The 18,795-nt window shown below is 39.4% G+C and overlaps 1 protein-coding gene across 5 annotated transcripts in view; it reads left to right on the top strand.

Annotated features, from left to right (window-relative positions):
* The window catches only part of MINDY2 (MINDY lysine 48 deubiquitinase 2), an 83,227-nt gene extending 69,105 nt beyond the window's left edge, over positions 1-14,122 (top strand). For 4 of the 5 annotated variants that reach the window (XM_075007296.1, XM_075007299.1, XM_075007300.1 and 1 more), the window contains 3 exons: positions 839-1,012; positions 6,568-6,750; positions 8,819-14,122. In XM_075007296.1, coding sequence (XP_074863397.1) covers positions 839-1,012; positions 6,568-6,750; positions 8,819-8,944 — 483 coding nt within the window. In that variant the 3' untranslated portion in view covers positions 8,945-14,122. The remainder of the gene's footprint in view (positions 1-838; positions 1,013-6,567; positions 6,751-8,818) is intronic. The other variant, XM_075007297.1, reaches the window with a different exon arrangement.
* The last annotated feature ends 4,673 nt before the right edge of the window (positions 14,123-18,795 follow it).

The raw sequence follows: 18,795 nt of genomic DNA, 5'->3' as shown, positions 1-18,795 counted from the left end.
ATGGTCAGATCCCTTCTGCTAGATATTAAACCAGTTACACAGAGGTCTATTTCAGCGCAGCAGGGCAAGGACTGGGAGTTGAAGGAGTGAGCAGCAGCAGTGGCGGGAGCTGCAAAAGGCTCCTTGAAGAGCCACGTGTGGCTCGGAGCTGCCCAGACAGTGACCCTTAGCAAATCTAATGGTGACCCATGTTTGGGTCATGATCCGTAGATTGGGAATTGCTGAGTTAGAGAGAGCTCAATGACAAAAGTGTATGACCTGCATTGACTGCCTGCTTGCTTTTGGGTTTAGCACAAAGCATTAGTGTCTATACATTTAATAAAAGTCTGAAACCCACTTATTTGAAGATGCTCTCTTGTCTCCAAGTCCCATGGTGGGAGTTAATATCTATTGGGTATTTTTTGCTGTCTTTAAACTTTACATTGCTGATAGCTAGATATACTCAACAGAGGCCCCCCATCTCTGGAATCTGTTCGAGTAGTGTGAGATGCCAAGTTGGTGTTTCAGCGCAGTACTGTAAGACCACATTTTATGTTAATTTTGAATAGGGAATAGAAACTTTAGTTAATATGCAGGCATTTTATTTTCCTGTTTTGGATTCTTTTACAGTAAGATGGCAATGGGCCTTGGCAAGGGGAATGACTATAAATCACAGTACTCTGTACTGATAACAGAAGTAGAAACATAGTTTTAAATCTAAAGCTTGGGTATAATTCCAATATCATCCAGTTAGCTGAATTTCCATGATTCAGTAATCAGGAATAATAAGTAAAAGTTTCATACTGGAAAGCTCTGCTATTCTTCTTTTCATAGATTCTGTCCTTATTCTTCCGTTTAGGGTCAGCTTTATCTGCTGGTGACAGACCAGGGTTTTCTTACAGAAGAGAAAGTTGTCTGGGAAAGTTTACACAATGTAGATGGTGATGGAAATTTCTGTGACTCTGAATTCCACCTTCGGCCTCCATCAGACCCAGAAACTGTATATAGAGGGCAGCAGGATCAAATTGATCAGGTAAATCTGTTGCATTTCTCCAGCTTTTGTCAGTTGGGATTTCCTATTGAAGTCAATGAAAGTTGTACTGTTAACTTCAATGGGATCATAATAAGGCTGACGATGTTTTTTTTTTTTTTTAAAATATCTCTCCAGGAAAAATGAACCCATTTTCTAAAACGTCTACTGTTACCTTTCCATGTAGGTTTTTCACTTACCAGAAGTCAGATTTGACGTGTTGCAGAGTTAGTGTATTAAAAACATGAAACCAAATAGTATCATGACATTTTTAATGTGTTTGACGATATGCACATTCTGTTTATGGTGTGCGCATGCCTCAGTAATTCATGACTGGAAACTTTTTGGCCAATGGTATCCATATGTGCATAGTGGCAGCCCTCATGCTCAGCAGTGGGGGGCATGTAAGGGACAAGATCATCATCCACCACTCATTCCCGGCCTTTCAGCTTAGCAGTGGAGCCCTAGTTGTCTGTCTGAGACACTGCCAACTATTCTCTACCTCTGTAGGCCTAGCTCTGATTTTTCTCAACTTACAGCTGTAGCTTAGTCCTTTAATAGATACTTATGTGTCTGTTAATGTTATTTCTCTAGGAGTTAATCGCTAACAGTATGGCATCATCTGGTTCTCATGGATAAAAATGCTGCCCCTTGTGAGGGAACTATCAGAGGCACAGATGGACATTCAGAAGTGCTTTGATTGTCTAAAAGAATTGTAGATTCCCAGCAAATGGGCAGATTGTAAGCCTTTTAGTTGACGGTGAGGGAAGACAGGAGGGTTGACAGCTTTTTAGGTCTTCTTTATGACTTCAGAGCCCTAAAATACAGCCTGTGAGAGCCATGGCCAGTATTCCTTCTGACACTGTCCATCCTTGGGCAGGATGAATTTTCTTTTGGAGGACTGACGTTTCTGATCTGCAGTTTTGAGGCCTTGTGTTGATGTGCACCACCAGCATGCACACACTAAAAACCTAAATATTTTAAACAGTTTATAGATAAGGAAAAAATATTAAAACAAGGGATAATTAACAAGGAACAATGCTGAAGTTGTAAGTTTAAAAATCACATAAAAAGAAAATTAACACTACCCTTGTATTACATGTTATCCTTTATAACAACTCAAGCTAGTAAACACACCAAAATGGGGCATACTGAAAATAGCTATATAAAAAAAGACCTGGACATTAAGGTCAAAGCATAAAAAATATGCAGCAGGTATCTACAAACTGCCAACAATTCTTTTAAAAGAATACTGTGCGTTCTTAACTTAAGTCGTTGATACCTATGTAATCTTTGTTTGAAACATAATCATGCAGATGTTAAGAGCTGGGCCGTTCCCACTGGTATTCTTTTACTAAAGCAGGAATCCTTATCTACAAAAGCAGCCTACGTGCTTTACAATAGAAGAACACCAATAATACAATACTCTCACCAATACAAGTGAAGTCATATCCTGCATTAAGATAGGGTAATTGAAACTCTTTCAGACCTCTTTATTTCTCTGCCCTGAATCTGTCGCCGTCTCAACAAACTAAGTTTTAGTCCAGGCTTTCTAACATTTCCAGGCAGATGGCCACCTGCTAAGAGTCTCAACATGGCCAAAAGTAAGGTCTTGTACCTTACCCATCTGATAGGTGAAAAATATTTTAGTATAGAACTGCAGAGGATTCACAGTTTTGTATTTGCTCTAACAGTGAAAAATAAGAGTACTACATTAATCTTTCCTCCATCATATTTTCCTGGCATATTGCAGATCTTGTAATTGTTACTCATCAGTCAGTAATCAAGACTGACTCAACCAGAAAACGGAAGATGTACTTGGACTAAGTTCCCTCTGTTGGATCAGTGGGACAGTGGAGTTTATCCAGCAGCATCCATCTCTTGTGTAACAACTTGCCCTCTGTGATCCAGCATGGCATCATAAACCATCTGAAATTTTGGCAAAACTGCCCTCCCTGCCTGCCCCACACAGCCTGCTTCTGCCCGCCGCCACCCAGGAGAAAGTCCTGTGTCTTTCCCCTACACCAGCAGGTGTGTTCCACACGGGGGTCACTTTGTGGTGTGTCCTGTAACTCCTCATCTTCATGTCATCAATGCCGGTGTCCCACCTACCTCTTATTTCCCCCACTCACCCCATGCAGTCTGAGTCTGGGTGCAACATGTTGGGCTTCTCACAAGCAGTTTGCTGCTGTAATCCAAATAGTCTCTCTTCTCCCAAGTGCCACAGCCCACGTGGAAGACAGGATGCCCAAAATGCCCCCATACCTGCCCTCCCCACTTATTCCTTCCTTCCTCCTTATGTTCCTTTTCTATCTCCTGAGAGATGAAATGCTCCATCCTTACCAGGGAGCTGCTGCTGTAACTGAGGGAGAAGTGCCCCTCCCCCATTCAGGCAGCTGCATACATGGCAGCCCTGGGCGGAGCTCATTAAGCAGCTGCACAGTGGAGTTACTGGGCTACTTGGAGGAAACCTTGGCCCTGGCAAAGACAGACAGACCCCCAGCCCACAAGGTCTGTGTTCTCCTCCAGGAGCCCTCAAGGCTCCAGGAATCCATGAGGCAGAATACCGACCGCAGCTTTGTCCAAGAGGAAAATCTACGTATAGCACCTAACATCTGTCAAGACTTCTTGGCCCCGAACCATTCCTGCCAAAGCTCAGTGTCGTGCTGGTTCTGACTCGATGGCACCAGCACAGAAAACTGCATTCACAAAATAACATGTTTAACCCTAATAGTGTTTACCTAGTACTCTATGGCTACGTCTACACGTGGACGCTACATCGAAATAGATTATTTCGATGTAGTGACATCGAAATAGACGTTATTCATCGAAATAGCCTACACGTCCTCCAGGGCTGGCAACGTCGACGTTCAACATCGACGTTGCGCAGCACCACATCGAAATAGGCACTGCGAGGGAACGTCTACACGCGACAGTAGCACACATCGAAATAAGGGTGCCAGGCACAGCTGCAGATAGGGTCACAGGGCGGACTCAACAGCAAGCCGCTCCCTTAAAGGGCCCTTCCCAGACACAGTTGCACTAAACAACACAAGATCCACAGAGCTGACAACTGGTTGCAGACCCTGTGCATGCAGCATGGATCCCCAGCTGCAGCAGCAGCAGCCAGAAGCCCTGGGCTAAGGGCTGCTGCACACGGTGACCATAGAGCCCCGCAGGGGCTGGAGAGAGAGCGTCTCTCAACCCCTCAGCTGATGGCCACCATGGAGGACCCCGCAATTTCGATGTTGCGGGATGCGCAACGACAACACGGTCCCTACTTCGACGTTGAACGTCGAAGTAGGGCGCTATTTCTATCCCCTCATGGGGTTAGCGGCTTCGACGTCTCGCCGCTTAACGTCGATGTTAACATCGAAATAGCACCCAACACGTGTAGCCGTGACGGGCGCTATTTCGAAGTTAGTGCCGCTACTTCGAAGTAGCATGCACGTGTAGACACGGTCTATAGGTGCATTGTGAAATGGCTCCAGCACTGTTGTTCCTGGCAGCAGAGCCAAGGTATGCTAGGCAGCACACCAAAGGCTGCTTATACTCTATAATGGAGAGTGTGGGTACTGCAGCAAGGGAGATGAGGTGATACCTTTTATTGGACCTAGAGACAAGCTTTGTGCTTCAGAGCTGCTCTGCAGCTCTGTGAAGCTTCAAAACTTGTTTGACACCAACAGATGGTCCAATGAAAGGTATCCCCTCATCTCCCTTATTGTTGGCTTCAGGATCACAGTTCACATCTACTCAACTAACCAGTGTGGCACCCTCATTTTCTAATGGCCTGGGAGCCACAGCACCACCCATTAATCAGCATTATCCATTCTTTTCTTCAGTGTCAAAGAGTTAAGAAGATCCATATCTGTAGCATCTTTAGTTGCATCAACCCTGGACATTTAATAGAGCCCAAATGATCTGCATGGGAGAAACAGTGGAACCTTCAAAATCCTGCCCCCTATTTTGTTCTGTCCTGGTGTGATGGGGTTCGGGGTCCCCAAGCTCTGCACCCCATCCGCAGGCAGCAGTGACTCACTCAGCAGGAGAACAGCGAGTTTATTAGCTGACAGGACACAGTGTTGTACAGAGGAGTCAGTGCAGCCGACAGAGACAGCCAGTCCAATCCATGTTGGGGAGAGGAGGCCCCGAGGGGCCCCTGGAGCCGGGGCCTTGCCCCCTCCTTGGTCTCGCTCTCTCCCAGCCCAGACTAACTGCTTCCCAACTCCCAGTTCCAATTCAAACCCCTTAGGCTCCACCTCCTCTTTTGTCTCCAGTACAAAGGTGTTACCTGGTTGTCAAGGTTACCCTCAGCAGAAGACCCACACCCTCTGTGAGCCACTCATACACACAGGTATCCCCCACTCCATCACACCTGGCCATGAGAATCATACCAATCAATCCCATGTGGCCCTGTTGGGGACCTCATCTGCTCAGTCCAATTTTAGCCAGACAGATCAACACTGCTTCCAGGAGATTATCAGTCCCACAGACCACCCAATGACTCTTCCTGATTCTGTTTCAACTAGAAGTAAAAGAGGAAATATTGGAAGAACAGGAATTAGAGACCAGCCTGTCAGCTCTGTTGTTCCTGTTCTCTTTGTCTCCTGATGAGGCTGTCTGGCTTCACAATTGGACAATGTCAAGGATTTCCAATATTTATTAAAAAAAAAAAAAAGATGTCTGAGGCCCTTCAGATCCTGTATTGAGGAGGTTCGGAAGCAGACTCAAAAGTTAATGGACATTACTTGTATCTCTTGGATAGGAAAAATAGCCCTCCTTGTCAACAAAGCAATCATGGTCATTGCCAAAATTGCATTGCAATTGAGTTGGACAGAAAATTTCAGGTGCCTTCCAAAAATGCAAATTTTTTTAAGACCTCTTCCTTTGTAGACACAGTATGGTTCTATATGAGGAGAAAGATGTGAATTTATGGTAGTTGGACTGGGGAAAAGAGAAGCTGCTATACTTGAGATTTTACATTTAGTAGTTTGCTTAACTTCAACATTTGAAGGTGGAACTTTATTCTCTCACGTGCCTTCATGCATTATCACCATGGAGTGATGGTAGTCTGCAAGTCATCGTCCCTCTGTTAGATTTCCAGAACAATCCCACCTCTTCTTCTCCCTTGCTCGCCTGGAAAATAGGATGGTGGAGAAATAGCTGGTTCTTAATAGTCTAGTGGAACACTTTTATAAAGAATTAAAGCAAGCATCTATATAAACATTACATATAATGTACTTAATTATATATGCATATATATAATGTTCACAAAGAGGCAAATACAAAATAAATTATGCTGTAGATGTAGTGAGTACAGAATAAAGTCTGAGGAGGTACAGAGGTGTTCTATCACAATTCCTTTCTTGATCTGATTTATTATGGAAGCTTTAACTAGCACCTTAAGTGTCCATTTAACATAATAAACAATCCAAGAAACATAAATATTGATTCCTGGAGCTCTGATTTTTAGAGGTTTGTGGAATTCTACTGTTACCACTTTGGCTCATCATTAGGGTAGCAGAAGAGTATTTACTAATAATGTGCTTAATTCTTAGGACTATCTGATGGCATTGTCTCTACAACAAGAGCAGCAGAGCCAAGATATCAATTGGGAGCAGATCCCAGAAGGAATCAGTGATTTAGAGCTAGCAAAGAAGCTGCAGGAAGAAGAGGATAGGCGGGCTTCTCAGTACTATCAGGAACAAGAACAAGCAGTTGCAGCAGCTGCTCAGGTCCAGGTAAGAGAATATTCCAAATAACAAACACACTCCCGCTCCCTCCCTGCTTACAATAAACCCTGGATTTTGTTTTTTTGGTTTTTTTTTTCACCCGCTCTGAGGGAGTGGGCATCTGACAGAGTGAGTTTTACGCATGAAAGCTCATGACATAATACATCTGTTAGTCTCTAAAGTGCCACAGGACTAGGTTTGCTATATAAAAAGGAGGACACCACTCAGAGTGCATCTGTATCAGGATCTACCAGATCACATTAAGGTAATATGTTACAGTATATAAGAGTTGGTAGATCCTGATACAGATACATTCCTTCTCAGGAATATCCTTTTGTTTGTTTGTTTGTTTTTGTTTTGTTTTTTTTTTTTTGAAGGATGAAATATCGTAACCCTACACGTGGCTGCTTGTTATTTGTGTAGATTTAGTTTGTGATTAAAACACAGTTTCTTATGACTGTGAGTGTTTTACATCGATAAGCATCTTTACTTCAGATTTTGCTTCAGTGACAGTTACATAGGCAACAATACTACAGCAGTGAACTTGCTCTAGAACTCATAGAATTTGCTCCAGAGGTGTAACACTAATATCACTCATGGTGTTCAGTGAGTAGTTTATGATGATTGCACAACAACTTTAGGAAAAATCTTTTTACTGCTAGAATATGTTCCTAATTCCATATCAGTTTCAGTCAGTGTCATGCGAAATTAAACCATATTGCTAATGGCTTGGGCTTCTACATCAAAATTTTGCCAAGACTTTTAAATAGGTATAATAATAAGTTGTTACAGTTACAGAAAGTGTACTGGCATGGAAGTAGTGCTATTCAGTTTTCAAAGCCATCTTTAAAAGAAGAGAAGAAAGCTAATGAGGGTTTGTGTTTATTTTGATACAGCAATCCTTGGAAAGGATTAAATGTTTCTCTCTTGAATTTTTTGATGATAATTTGTACACAGAGATTGGTTTACATTATTCAGCTTTTAGTAAAGACAACACAACTAGTTTTTAACATACTTTTTCTCTCCATCATCATGACTGGGGATGTTGTTGAACGCTGTTCTGCTTGTCTCACTTTCCCTAAATATTCCTGTTTTCAGGTTTCCATAACTGTTTTCTTCACACTTAATTGTTTCTGACTTCTGAAACTAAGCCAACCAAAAATTAGTAGTAGTTACTCATATCTGATTGTTCTTTATCATGAAACATTTTTCATATTTCATATTTTCATCCAAATATGAAGCAGCAAATGCAGAACTTAGGCCTGTGTAAGGATGAATCATAAAAGCTGAAACATGTGAAATTTATTCATTGGACTACAGAATAGACAGAGGACTGAAACTTCAAAATTGACTGAAGCCCCCTTTCAAAAGAAAAAAAAAAAGTAGTACATGGAGAGCCAGAGTGTAGTCCTACATTTTGAGGGTGCTGCTTGTTAACTCATATCCTGTGCAATCAATGCTTTGGTATTGGTGTCAAAAAAAAAACAAAAAAAACAAAAAAAAAAAACCCTTTTCCCTTTATCCTGGTTATTTAATCCATTATTATTACTCAATTATTAGAGGAGATATCCTGAAGTTATCTGTTAAATAATATCCAGCAATGTTCTTGTCCCACAAACCATATAATATGAGTTTGTAGCCTTTGCATTAGTTCTGTTCTTTTAATTTTATGTCAAAATGTCTTGTTAATGCTACATGACAATCAACATTTCTGTCCAGATCCTCATAGATTATTTTGTCAAAATAAGGTGCCATGTTAAATGTGATTTATCGTCATCTGTGTAACTGCCACTTAACTGGATTTTCAAATTGCTCTTTCAGATTCAAAGATTTGTTTTTTTTTTTAAATCTTATTTTCTTACCAAAAATTATTTTTGGCATAGATTTTAATGCATGTTGAACTAAAACACTTTGTGGCTAATGGCTTTGGTTTGCATAATGCATATTAAAGCTAGTCGGTAAGTTTCAGTTACTGCTCCTAGCCATGTAAATTTTAGACAGCAGTGTTGATTCAGTGTTGATTTAGTATTTAGAAAAAATTTCTCTTTGCTGTTTTTTGATTTTGTCTTCCTTCCAGCAGGTGCAGGGAGCTGCTTCGCCAGCAAGTGGAAGACAATCTGGAAGTAGTGAACGCAAACGAAAGGAACCACGAGAGAAAGAGAGGGAGAAAGAAAAAGAGAAGAACAGCTGTGTTATTTTGTAACAAGGGATGGATTTTTGCCTGGAGTCAGCTGCATGTCCTCAAATAAAAACAAGGAATAAAATGAAGACAAACCCGTTACATGCCGCCTGTGCCTGATTACCCCATGGACTTGTTCATGTTTAAGGAGAGGATGGGTGACTAATTTGTTACAATCATACAGACTTTCTTCAAAGTCATACAGTGCGCTCTGTGTGAGATGGAATTCCATTACAGTTGGATGCAGCCTTGCTTTGAGTCAGTCACAAGAAATATTGCACCTTGTAGCTAAACACACCAGTCATGGCAAGTTTTGTGTCACAGTGACATACGTTATTTACAATATCAGTTAGTAAGCTATTTCATCTTCTGCTCTCAACAAAGAAAGAAGGTAATTATTTGTCAGGTTTCTTCCTGAAATCTTTACATCAGCACAATAGAATCCTGTTTTAATTTTCTTGGTCTGACTGTATAACTTAGACTGGGTATTCATGACTTTAAAGTCCAGTGAATGTCCGGGCACACTGCCTCCATAATGCACCCAGATTCCTTTTTTTCGGGAGCTGGTAGCCCATTCTTCAACCCATATTTGTGCTGGGTTAATTCCACCATTGGGCCGCCATGACCTTTTCCCCATGCAGAGGTTATTTGTTAAACATCCTATTGAAAACTGTTTTTGGAAAAATGGGTTATCCATTGATAAGAATGATGAAGACTTTTATTGTTGCTTTTCTTGCATTTAAAAACTGGGGATCACAACTCGGATATTATCAGGATTGGACACACATGATTTTTTTTTTGTTTGCTTAGTATATTTTGTTATAGGTGAACTGGACCAGAGAAGTTTTTGTTATTTATTGACCTCTCCATGCAACATGTGAATGGTGGTAGGAAACTGAAGTCTCTAATAATGCTTGTCCTGCATAAGAATGCAGAATTAAAATAATTAACTTAATATCTGCCTTTGTCCAGAAGTACCGTGAACTTTAACATATCCACTTGTATATTTAAACTAGTGTACTGTGTACAAATACTTTTAAAATTATGTATCAGTAAAAAGCACACTTTTGCAGGGTGAAAGAATGGTTATGCAGGTCTTCCAAATTGTTTGGAAAGGCATTATGAGGTAGTATCAGTTTTGTTTATTAATAACTAGATTCAAGTTATTGGAAACATCTATAGGAAAAAAAAAAGTTTTTCTAATTTGTGGGAACCAAATAAACATGTTACGTCTTACCAGTATTCACAGGTTACAAACACGAAATCCTCTTTGAATTGTATTGTGAGGGTAACACACGTCCTCTTTCATTTCAACAGGGAAAGTCAGTAACAGCTACCTTGTTGCTGATTCTTTTGATAGCGTTTTTATTTAGTAATTTGTAGACACTTTTGGGGGGAAAAAACCTGCTTCTGCTGGGAAAAGAGTTCTGATTCAGAATTTGAGTCTTGATAAGCAGCTGAGCACAGAACAATTATGCAGTAATTCAGAACAACTATGGAGTATGGCATTCAGATTGGAGGATGGCCATAGATGTCAAAATTAAAAAATCCCTCTGGATGTCTGAATGTGAGTTCAGAAGTGAACACCATAAAGTTGTTCCAAACAGAATTGCCACCGTATTTGGAGTGAGTCAGTGTATAAATCTCCGTTATATGTTTAAATAAACAATTAGGCTGACAAAGTAGGTATAATTTTGGAAATAACTGAAGGTCTGGATCGATGTGTTTCTTCTCAGCTTTTTTTTTCTTATCAGTTTGTATAAAGTAAGTTGTAATATTGAAGTGATAATGGAAGGGGATCTCTCTTTCAGCCACATCTTAGATAAAAAAATTCTTTTTTGTATATCTTGGTAATTATATAGAAAAGTCATTAATACTTATTCAAATGTACGCCAGTTAAAATGGTATTTAGCTTATTATGTTTGCTGAAGCAATCCATTTTTTCAGACCAATTGATTTTAGTAAATTTGAGGAACACAAACATAATGGTTTATAGAACATAAGGTATTGACATAATATTGCATTGGAGGTACAAAAACTTTAACCATATATTTTTAACAGCAGTCTGTTTCTGCTGAGCTATTTCTAAACTCCTGTTTATATTTAATACACTTAAAAAATAAATTCCAAGTTAAGCTATTGTTATCTTACTATTTCCAATGATGATATTGCCATTTTACATTCACTTCTAAAGCAAATTAACATAGATTGTTGTTGCTACTCTCAAGTACATCTTTTTTGTAAAATAAAATAAGTAACAAAAAATAAATGTACTTGCTAGTATCAGAAAAGTCTGTATAATATTCCTACTTCATGTCCTACTGACACCCCTGAAATATATTTGACATAATTATGGTAATTTGATATATTCGATTACAGTGGAAGGAAACAAACGTCGATGTTTGTTATTAAAATCGCAGATTTTCCAGAGAATTAAGTTTCTCCTTCAATAAAGGAGTTACCAGTTTAGAAATATTGTGACTTAATATTCATATTATTCGCATAATTCTTGTCAATTTCTTCTTCCTTTAAGGGTTCGGATGACTAAGGTTTTGAGAAATATCGAGGCTTTTACACTTTTAGGACATTGATGTCCAGATAGCCGATCTCGGTAGTGACAAATACCATGAATATGTAAGCTGGTATCCAATATGAAATGTTCGGTGGTCTTAATTTCTTACAGGACTGAGATCAACATCACCAGAGCTTCCATGATAGTTGGCATCTGAACATCTAAATTCAAAAACTGGTCACTGAAACTGAGCTACTTTAACCTCTAGTGGTGATATCTTGAAATTGATATTGGGGAATATTTGGGGAGCACAATAGTAAGACCTTTTTACTCCTAACTGTAGTACTTATTCTGTTATCCAGTGCATGCACATTAAGCTTCTTTTTAAAATTATTTGACTGGTTATTTTTACTCTTGTCTGCTAAAATAGTTGTGTGGGGCTGCTTTTTGACCAACATGTACTTCTAGATATCTCTTCATGATACACGAAGACAAATTGAGAACTGTCTAGGAAGAGCATATTGGGAGGTACCTGGAATCCATTTAGCTGCTAAATGTAATTTTTTTTATATATGATCCTCATTTAATCTTAATATAAGTCTAATTACCTTTCTGGTGTAGATATGTTCTGGGGTCAGCTACCCACACTTCCAGTCATTATTTGATGACTGTCAAACTATTTAGGCTTTATAAGCTCATACTCTAAAGGTTGCAGTGTTGCATGGAAGTTGCTTTTGGGTATTCATTCTTTTTTAATACTAGGCAATTCAAAGCCATGGTATTCAGCATAAACATAAGTAAAAAGAGTATTCAGTACTTCTCTAATTTAAACGCCACCTCTTTTTCTTTTGTGGCTGTGCGTATGAGTACAGTCAGCCTTTTGCTCAGTTCAGTTTCCCAATAAAGACGCTGCTGTGAATGTCCAACGAATCTCTGGCATTTGTAACAGATTTGGTCTAAGATATAGCCAGTTTTGTGTAGTTTTCCAGTGCTTTTATTGGTTTCGGAGTATTCAATTTGAGAAGGTATAATCTGAAACAGAGGGCAGTCTCCATGTTCCTGGGTGATCTTATCAATGTGATGTCATTCACAACTTGTATATTGGGGTAAAAGCACCACATGAAGCATTAGTGTATTATTTTAGGCCATAATACACTAAGTTGTTGGCAATAAGAAAGGCTTGTGGCACCAGTCTGGACTATATAGCCAGTTATGATTTATAGTATGAAATATTCTATGGTGATAAGCACCAATATAAGAATATAAGTCTATGTTTTAAGAGCTTTGTTGCACTGAATGGCATCCTTCCCCACTTACCCTAAACCTGGCTGTGTAGTAGTCTGCTTGACCTGAAGTCAGTTTCTGCACTATCCTAAACCCTTTTGTTGCACTGCTGGCCAGGAGAACTAGTCTCCTCAGGGTCAACTGTCAGCAGTTTCAAGCTCATGAAGGGGGTGGTATGTGGGGGCCTTGACTGGATATCCAGGCCCCTGTGAAAAAGGCTGCTCTTGCTTATGCAGAAAGAATGTTCCCCAAGAACATTTCTCTCTCAAACAGCTCTGGAGCACAGTGTACGTTGGCTAGGTCTCATTATCCCCCAGGCAATGCTGGACATGCCCCGTTGAAAGAATGGGAACAATGGAGTTTTGGCATTAGACCAGCTGTCTCATTTGGAACAGCTTTTGTCCCCTCTTCCCCTCTTGTACTGCTACTGGGCCAAGAGTGGGGTCCATTCTGTGTAGGGGGTCTCAGCAGTTCCATTAACATGTCAATCAGTAATTAATTTTGTTGTCATGAACTTAAGCTGTTTTTTTATCAGGAAAAATTCTCTTGCAGTCCTTCCTGTAGTTTGGAAGTTCTTCGCTGCTTCTCAGCTATTCCTTTCCTATTTTGTTGGCTTACTTGTTCATATGAAGAGGCTTCATATTTTAGAAGTAGTCTAACTTGGATGACTATTTCTGCCAATGATAACTGCATGGCTGTCATTAGACTTATGAGAGGCCCTATGCTGCTTTGTACAGGGAAGCAATATTTTGAAGTGGGAAGTATTTGTGGGAAGTATCATTTGTCAGTGTCATGAATCAGTAAGGGAGCATTCTAGTGCCATTTTTGAAATTCTGAATAGGACCCCCACATGGTTTTTGAACAGCTAGATTTTGGCAGCTACAAAATATTTGCTGGTGACTTTTTGCAGTATGGTTTGATCTATGCCCTTATTTTTATCCAAAAAATTGTGTTGATGCAGTTTTCATCTTCCTAAATGGAGTGAAGCATCATTATCAGAATTTTGCCCAGTTGCGTGGTTCCTACATCTATTTGGGAACAGTGTTTCATTGTAGTCCTGGTTAATGCAGTCTTTGCCTATGCCAAAAGAAAGTGAAATATGTAAAATCTGCTTATTTAGTGGTTTCTCTACCCTTAAGTGCTATGTTTAGTTTTTTGTAACAGCTAGAAAAAAGTCCAAGCTGGTAGAACTCACTTCAGCAATTTTTTCCTTTGAAATTAAAGCTTTCATGGGCCTGTACGTTTTATCATTGCCCTAATTGTGACATAACAGATTTTAACTCTGCTACAACTTCAACCATTTTAGCTTCCAGCCTGATCATGAAATTCATAACTAAAATTAAACAAAACTAAGGTTTTTCCCGCCATTGGCTTACCTGTTCCCACTTGAAGTCAGTGATAAAACTCTGCCTTCACAGTTAGGACTACCTTTTCAAATGTGTTCAGAAAACAATTTGTTTTGACCTTTTTTTAATATATTTTTGATGACCCTTCAGAAGCTTTTTTTTGTGTGTGAAAGAACGGATTAGTATTACATGTTTCCGTTCAAGTTTCCTGTATTCACTAGAATAGCAAAGACATGGATGGACCTGTCAATAAAAGAAATGGTGAAGAGTATATAAAGTGATGGACAGTTGTGACTTACAGCTATTTTATGAATTGTCTTTTATTTCAGTAAATACGAATCTGGATGCTGCGCCTCAGTTGTTGAACTCTCTGCTTTCTGAGAAATGCTGAAACTGAGCTCTGATTTGTTCCCATTTAGACTAATGTATAGCTGGTCATGTGTTAGTTTAGAAGGAACTTTTCAAAGAAGATACTAGACTTCCTTGTGTGGTCCAGGAGGGCAGATCTGTGGTGATAAAGCTGAACTGCTGATGCATATAACCCAGGTTTATTCTCCATTGAACAATTTTCAAACATGAATAACTTAGTATGTTCATTTTCTTTAAAAATAAAAATGCCTGAATGCACTTTGGGTACTTAGAGATGCATTTAATTATAGTTGAGACAAATATTTGATATATGATAAACTTTTATTCATAAACACGGTATTGGCTAAAAACATAAAAGTAATTATTACCTAGCAGAGACCAAGGACACTAGGCTTAAAAATGTAGACTTATCAGATGTGCTACTTTAAAACACTAAGCTATAATGTTATGGAAAATCTGGAAGTTGTGAAAATGTTACAAAAAACATGATTCTGATTCTGTTGTGACTGTTCACCACTTAAATATTTTTCCTTAACAAATATAGGGAAGGAGGAGAAAAATAGAAAAATAACTAAACTATAGGGTAAAAAAAAGATCTTATTCTTTGTCACTTAACGTGGAAAAAAAAATGGGTGAGATTTGTCAAGATCATCTAAGGGTTAAGCAACCAACTCTCTTTAAAATCCAGTAAGATGTGGGTACCTGGTTCCTTTAGAAGCTCTTGAAAAATCCTACCTTGTGTGGATAACGTACTGAAGATAGATTAGATTTTTACTCTAAAGGACATCTTTGGCCTTTTTTTGCACTTCAAGATACAATTTCTTTAATTTAGTAGAACTGGAAGGTGTCATATGGACAGTAGTGGTCATAGCTGAAATCTTTTCTAGCTACAGAACAAGAACAGCATGGGCAACAGCAGATAAATGCTTTTTACTATATCTGGTTTTCCTTTCCTCATGTTCAAAACCAGCAGTGTCCATTGATTGTTATAGTGGATTTAAGATCTGGCTTTGGAAACGATGTTTTTGCTTTCTGTTCTTTGTCAGGGCTGACATCCTTAAGACATTGACAAATACGAAGTTTAGTCAATGGGGATATTCATTAATGTAGCAGATCAGGATACATGGAGGTGGGGGAACATGTTCTTCATCTTATATGTAAACAGATGGTAACTCTGACTTTCTGCAGGTGTTTAAAATGTACTTACAGAATTCCAACATTTTCTCTTCTGACTTCCCCTGTCTTCCTTGGCAAACAAGCCTTGTTTCTATTATCTTTCACAATAACTTCGCAATTTTTTTTTCCTTTTTCCCATTCCACTTGCCCTTGGCAGTCTCCTCTCCATATCTAATGGGGTCATCTTCCCTTCTCTTTCTTCTGGTCACCTGCCTTTTTGGTTCAAGCAATGGCTATTATTTCCATGTAAAGGATACCCAAGTACTACTACTATTTGTTATTTCCGCACGTTGTCTTGTACTGTATCTAATTCTTATTCTGGTAATTGGTAAGAAAGGTACTTCTAACTAAAATTTCCCATTTACACTCTCATGCAGCCTGACTGAATTCAAATATTTGACTTCATTCATAAATCTTTCTTTTCATCCATACCAAATTGACTATTTGATTATAACTGCAACTTTGTCTATCTGAACACACAGAGACAGTCCACTCTCTGAAGAACTTACGTTCAAAGAATTACAAATCATTATGTATGGTCAATTAAACTGTTGTCAATTTTATTTCAAAATACTTCTTGCCTCTTACACCTTTCAATTTTAAACCCACCTTAACAAAGGCATAGATAGGGAGATTGTGAAGGAGGGCATTACTTTGGCACCTCCATTTATTTGTACTGTCATTGATACAATTCTCATATTCAGTAGTGATTTTCTCATAAATCTGCAATAGTTGGATGTACGCTTCCAGACGGAATGTATGTAATGGAGAAATTAAGCTTTCCAGCCCCTTTCTTCTGTCTCTCATATGGACATTATTCCCATCTTTCACCTCCCCAGGTGCAGATTACAGCTCAAAACCTCTTGTATTTCAACCAAACTGTTTGTGCCTCACAGTTCTCAATGCCAAGTCTTTTTCCTAAACAAAGCTGTTGTAACTCTTTTGAGCTGTACCCAAATCTACACAGAGCTGCCATATTTATAATGAAATCTTTATAGTTTAACTATATTTCTATGTATGTAATAAGCTGTGATACTGTGGTGTTTTGTTTGGTTCTTGTAATAATTTGATTATCAAAACTGCACTCGTTTCAGATGGTGCTATTGATTTATGCTCAGGTTTGTATTTTTATACCTTTATTTGACAAGTTACTTAGCATTGGGTCCCTAAATATATTTTTTTAATTCATTTAAATCATTGTTCTGGGGTGGGGTTGGGATGAAGGGTTCACTAAGCAGGCTGCCCTGGGGAGATGGGACAACTCCAGTCCTTTCTTACTGCAGCAGGTTGGGACAAGGTGAGAAGTGTCTGTCCATGGCTGCTGCAACAGGCACAGCCAGGGGATAGGTGTGTGTTCCGTGGCTGGGGAACAGGCACACACAAATGAACTTTTTGAAATATATAGTAGATAGCTGTCCCTTTGTCCACGCCCACCCCCTGCTGCTCCAAAGGGGTTTATAGCTGTCTCAGTCCCCATCTCTGACTCCTGGTTGCTCCCCTGTGGTCATTATGTACTATAACTGCCCTTTCTGTTTTATGAGAAACAATCACATTTCAGGCATATCCCATTGCCCCGGCACAACCAAACCCTTATGTTGCTTTAACTTATGATAAGAGGAAGTTGTATGCCAAATTTGGTGGTCCTAACTCTTACCATTTAGGAGTTCTTGAACCAACAGCCAGGAAGACAAGCTCTATGCAGTAGATTTATAAATGTGTACTGGAAGACTGGGAGTGTCACAGTCCTGGTCAAACTCTCCCTGGTGGATAGTCACTATATCGCTGTTTGGATCCAGACACTGGATGAGTGCTTTTTAGCCTCTCTGGGCCTGGATACACTCAATGGCAGTCTCTCTTCGGGCTCTAGGTTTCCTGCCCAGCACATAGATGCTTTTCAAGCACCTGTTCTCAGCAGTGAGATCATGTAGCTGCCCTTGGACAGTGCTGAACCCTCCTAAGGTACCCCAATAGCTTTTATACACCTGTCCTAGCACTCCAATCTAGTGGGTGCTGTGGTGTACGGTTAACCCTTTCTGGGATATGTGAAAAATGAGGAACGTACACTGACTTTGCAGAGGGATTTCTAAACCATCATTCTTTACTTCAGATAGCACAAGGGAGACAAATCCATGTAAAATAAATAAACCACCTGTTTATCATTCCCTGCCTCAGGTTCCTCACTAGTCAAGAGTTCCTTCAGACTGTCTTTTCAGATTGGTGGCTTCCCAATCCTGAGCTTCTCTTCTTCTAGTAAGTTCAGACCTGGGCAGTGGGGCTTGGGCTTCAGCCCCAGGTTCCATCAAGTATAAGCTGGCCCTGGTGACCCCATTCAGATGGGGTTGGAATTCATTTTGGGATCCAAATCATAGTTGGAGAACCACTGTTCTAGTCCATCACAAGGGGTTACGCTGATTAGAATTGAAATAGTTAAAGGAGGGAAAAGAGTACTCAAAAGTTGATGTATAATCATTTTCACAGATAAATAATGAGTTGCTAATGTTCGTAAGATCAGCTGTGTTGTGAGGTGTGATTACTTACAAAGGTCATTTATGAAATGTACTATATAAAAAGATAGCTGCAGCATAGTTTTTATGAAACTCAAAAGCAAGCACATAAAATGGTCACTGACATTAGGAGGAAAAATTCAGTTAAATACATTGATAAGCATGAAAAGATTGACATACTGACATTTGATTGTTTTCTTCTATTGCAATGTTTGTGCAGAATAGCAGCATGAACATTTACATCTTGGTTTTGACTCATTTTACAAAGTATTCTGTGCAGTTACTTGAGTGGCTACTTTTTCAGAATAGTCGCAAATCATTGTATCAATAGTAATCCACAGTAATTATCCCAACTCATGGGGATGGTTGTAAATCCACTGAAAGGGTTTCATAAATGCCCCAAGGAATAAAGTTCGTATGCTGTACAAACTCTTGAAGCCTTGGGACTTTTCTCCACTACCATGTTGTGTCAGTGGACGGGCATCAAGGTAGCATGTTTGGTAGAGATGTACTGTTTCAGGAGGGCTATGTCTACACTTGCATTCCTCTTTCAAAAGAGGAGTGCAAATGGAGGAAATCAATAATGCAAATGAAGCACTTATTTACATATGTTGTGCTTCATTTGCATAATCTCTTTTTGGACAGGTCTTTTGAAAGAAAAAGAGCTGTAGATGGGACTCTTTT

Source organism: Carettochelys insculpta, chromosome 12 (genome assembly GCF_033958435.1).
Source record: "Carettochelys insculpta isolate YL-2023 chromosome 12, ASM3395843v1, whole genome shotgun sequence".
Classification (NCBI taxonomy): domain Eukaryota; kingdom Metazoa; phylum Chordata; order Testudines; family Carettochelyidae; genus Carettochelys; species Carettochelys insculpta.
This window is presented reverse-complemented; position numbering and strand designations above follow the sequence as displayed.